The sequence below is a fragment of the Hipposideros armiger genome, unplaced genomic scaffold, assembly GCF_001890085.2.
Source record: "Hipposideros armiger isolate ML-2016 unplaced genomic scaffold, ASM189008v1 scaffold_425, whole genome shotgun sequence".
In the NCBI taxonomy this organism is placed as follows: domain Eukaryota; kingdom Metazoa; phylum Chordata; class Mammalia; order Chiroptera; family Hipposideridae; genus Hipposideros; species Hipposideros armiger.
Genome location: NW_017731775.1, coordinates 1,426,138 through 1,430,654, shown reverse-complemented (window position 1 = coordinate 1,430,654; position 4,517 = coordinate 1,426,138). Strand labels below are relative to the sequence as shown.

General features: G+C 42.9%; 1 protein-coding gene across 1 annotated transcript in view; it reads left to right on the top strand.

Annotated features, from left to right (window-relative positions):
- LOC109394450 (trimethylguanosine synthase-like) overlaps positions 1-4,517 on the top strand; it is a 32,207-nt gene that overhangs the window by 20,356 nt on the left and 7,334 nt on the right. Inside the window, exon 5 of the mRNA XM_019664531.1 lies at positions 2,067-2,219. Coding sequence (XP_019520076.1) covers positions 2,067-2,219 — 153 coding nt within the window. The remainder of the gene's footprint in view (positions 1-2,066; positions 2,220-4,517) is intronic.

The window sequence follows — 4,517 nt, the reverse complement described above, 5'->3', positions numbered from 1 at the left end:
TTTTGTCTTCTAAATCACTGATCCGATCCTCTGCTTCATCTAATCTACTGGTGATTCCTTTGAGTGTGTTCTTCATTTCAGTTATTGTATTTTTTAGTTCTAACTGGTTGTTTTTTATGATTTCTCTATCCTTTTTTATGTCCTAAGTTCCTTAAACATTCTTATTATCATCAGTGTTCTAAACTCTGCCTCTGAAAGGTTGGATACTTCTGTTTCATTTAGTGTCATTTCTAGAGGCTTCTTCTGATCTTTTAGTTGGGATATGTTTCTTTGTTTCTTCATTCTGGCTGTGGCTCTGTGATTGTTTCAATGTATTAGATAGATCACCTAGAAAAAAAAGAAAAAAGGGGAAACAATAAATGGGGGGGATGCTCTCCACCGGCTTTAATCTGCAGACCAGTTGCTCAGCAATAGAGAGACTCTGGGTGACTCAGCGCCAGCTGTTGGGGGGAAGGGCTCAACGCATCATGGGCTGGCCTCCCTCTCAGGCTTGCAGTGAGCTTCCCACAATTAGCTGCTGTGTGCTCTGGAACCGTGCTCACCACCAAAGATCCTCACAAGTTGTTGCAGGCTGCTGCTGCTACAAAAAAAACCCTCTGTGGCCTGCAGAGGTGGGGCCCAGGCACCAGGGGCTCAGGGTGCCCCCTGGCAGCACAGCTGTAGGTGGGCGGGGCAGGCCCCTTAAGCACCACAGGATGTGGTCAGTGGCCCCCACCAAGTCAGAGCAGCATGCACTCCTGCACCAGCAACCACCCCGCACAAACTTGCCTGGAAAACCCCGGCCGGATCACGTAGGCACACAGCTCACAGCCCAACACTCCCAGGAAAACTCCCAGTCTCAGCCTGTCCCAATCAGCCGCTCGCAGATCAGGCAGAGCAGCCCCACAGCCAATTGGCAGCCTAGCCCCTCTGTACATGAAGTGTGGAGAGCGGGGACCCAAGGTGGCTCGCACACTCCGCATCTCAATGACAGCCTGTTGGAGCCAGAGCGCACCCACCAGGCATTTCCCTGGCTACACAGCACAGGCAGTGCGGAGGATGGGGATCCAAGGCCGCATGCACACGCACGCACGCGCACATGCACTTCTGCGGCAATTCCAGCAGACCAATGCGTCCCGGACCTGAGCTCTGTGGGAGGGCCAAACCCTGAAAAAAATGGCGCCCTCCTGTGCACTACTTGTGTGCAAGCTCCACGCCAGGGGAACAATGGTCCCAAAACCTACAGCTCCTGTGTCGTAGGCGCTCAGTTCAGTCCTTCCCGCAGGCTCCTGGGCCCCACTCACACAGCTACTCCCTCTACCAGTGACCCAGTGAGTGCTCACCAGCGAGCGAGCCCATGTGCTGGCCCCAGTGGTTCTCCAGTCGCCCTCAGCCTCACCGAGTTGAGCAAAGAGAGTCCTCACTAATTTTTACTGCCAGCTATCCTAGAACTCCTCTTCCCGGCAAAGTAACTCTGGGCTGATGAGCTCGGTGCATGTTGGAGGGTCTCTCCCTCAACCAGAGAAGCCTCTCCACAGCTGAGGTGTCCCTCACGGGGTTCACCCTCTCTCGTCTCCGCCCCTCCTACCAGACTCAATGTGGCCTTCTCTTTAAGTCCTTTGTTTAGAGGTTCTGTTCATCTCATGTTCAGGGGACTTCCGAAGTTGAAAGTTGTATAAATTATTTGTAATTTTGGTGTGACCCTGGGAGGCAGTTGGCACAGCGTCTCAGAAGTATTAACTTTTATAACTGTAATAGTACCTTCACATGTCTCACTACCTTCACTGTAGGTAGTGGTAAAATACACTTATTCATTCATTCCTTTTTTTAAAAAATCAGAGCTTAGAGAGCCTAGGTTATTTTCCCAAGCTTGGGGAGCCAGTGAGGAGCACACTGGAGGCTGTAAACGGAGTCAGCGGTTTCCATTGTGCCCTCCTGCTTCCCCAGGTGTGTCATTGCACACACGCTCTGAAGTGAAATCCCAAGTTGTGATTGTTTGATGTGACTACTACACTTTTAGATAAATTCACCTGTGATATCCTTTCTTCAAAGTGAGCATCTGTATTCTTCATATTCTTTTATTGCAGCTGAAATTAAAAAGAAGAAGAAGAAGAAAAACAAAAACAAAAAGGTAATTGGTCTGCCTCCTGAGATAGCTGCTGTTCCTAAACTGGCAAAATACTGGGCCCAGAGATACAGGCTCTTCTCCCGTTTTGATGATGGGATTAAATTGGACAGAGGTAAAGTATATATGTAATTTTTTAACTTTATTTTGAAATAATTTCAAACTTATCAAAAACTTGAAAGAGTAATTGGAAAACTTTCAGATCTACTTTACCAAAATTCAGCCATTTTTTAACATTTTGCCACATTTCCTTTATCATTCAGTGTGTGTATGTGTGTATGTGTGTTTCTGATCCAGTTACCCCTACCCCTTAATACTTTAATATGTATTTTCTAAGAACAAGGATATTTTTATGTAACAATGGTAAAATTCTATAGTCCACAGTCTAGTTTTATCAGTTATCCTAATCACGTCCTTTATAGCATGTTTTCCCATCTAGTACAGGATTATGTATTGCATGTAGTTTTTGTGTTTCTTTAGTTTCCTTTAATCTGGACTAGTTCCTCAGCCTTTTTTTGTCTTCCATGACTGACATTTTCCAAAGAAGAACAGCCAGTTATTTTCTAGTGTCTCTCAGTTTGGTTATATGTGTGTTTTTCAATTTTCAGACTCAGGTTTAGTCTATATTTGTAGCATCTTAGCATAGATAGCAAAAGGAACTCATAGATGACTCAACAGAATATCTATGAAGAAATACCTAGTGCAAAAAGATGTAATTTAATGTATTAACCCTGGAAACTTATAATTCTTTCTCGAATGTCCCTGCTGTGACCTTGAACAGCTTATTTAATTCTTCAAATTGATGCTTATTTTCATATTGGGGCTACTTAAATTAGTTGTTTATTAACGGTAAAAATCAGGAGGTCTTGATCACTGGTGGAATTTCAGGGCCTGTGAACCTTTCATAATTATTTACAAAATGTTATGTATTGAGAAAAAATGCAAAGGAATTTGTTAGGAGAAATAAGACTGGATAAAAGCTTTTAAGGCTGGCTGAGTGGCTCAGTTGGTTAAGAACTCGCTCAAGAGTGCGAGCTGTGAGCAACAGGGTTCCGGTTTGACTCCCAGCCCGAGCTGAGCTCCTGCTGAGCTGCCAACAGGTGGCAGGATGGCTCAGCTAAAATAAAAACTTTTAATTCTGGGCCTGCCAAGTGGCACGTTGGTTAAAAGTTGGCTTGGGATGCAGCTCGGAGCAGCAGGNTTTCTTTGGTAGTAATCAGTCTGTTCAGAGTTTCTGTTTCTTCTTTGTTCAGACTTGGTGGATTGTATGCTTTTAGAAATTTATCCATTTCTTCCAGATTGTCGAATTTGTTGGCATGTAGTTGCTCGTAGTATTTTCTTAAAATTATCTGTATTTTTGTGGTATCTGTTGTGACTTCTCCTCTTTCTGTTTGTATCTCTTTCTGTTTTTCTTGATGAGTCTGGCTAAGGGTTTGTCGATTTTGTTTTTCTTTTCAAAAACCAGCTCTTAGTTTCATTGATCTTTTGTATTGTTTATTTTGGTCTCTATTTCATTTATTTCTGCTCTGGTCTTTATTATTTCCTTCCCTGTACTCCCTTTGGGCTTGTTTTGCTGTTCTTTTTCCAGTTTCCTTAGGTGTAAAGATAGTCTATTGATTTGAGATTGTTCTTGTTTCTTTAGATAGGCCTGCATTGCTATGAATTTCCCTCTTAGGGCTGCTTTTGCTGCATCCCATAGGTTTTTGGGTTGATGTGTGTTCATTTTCATTTACTTAAGACAGCTTTTGATTTCTTCCTTGATCTCAGTTTTGACCCACTCGCTGTTTAGTAGCATGTTATTCGGCCTCCATGTATTTGTGTGCTTTCTGGGTTTCTTCTTATAATTCATTCCTAGTTTCATAGCATTGTGGTCAGAGAAGACACTTGATATGATTTCAATCTTCTTAAATGTATTGAGACTTGTTTTGTGGCCTAACATGGGGTCTATCTTGGAAAATGTTCCGTGTGCACTTGAGAAGAATGTATATTCTGTTGCATTCAGGTGAAATGCTCTAAAAATATTGATTAAATCCCGCTGGTCTAAAGTGTCATTTAAGACCACTGTTTCCGTGTTGATTTTCTGTCTGGAGGATCTGTCCATTGGTGACAACAGGGTGTTGAAGTCCCATTCCCCTACTACGATAGTGTTACTGTTGATCTCTGTCTTGATATCTGTCAAAATCTGTTTTATATATTTAGGAGCTCCTATGTTGGCGCATAGATGTTTACTAGGGTTATTTCCTCTTGTGGAATCGATCCCTGGGTTATTATGTAGTGCCCTTGTCTTTTATTGTAGTCTTCATTTTAAAGTCTATTTTGTCTGAAATAAGTATTGCTACTCCAGACTTTTTCCATTTCTATTTGCATGAAATATCTTATCCTATCCCTTTACTTTCAGTCAGTGTGTGTCTGG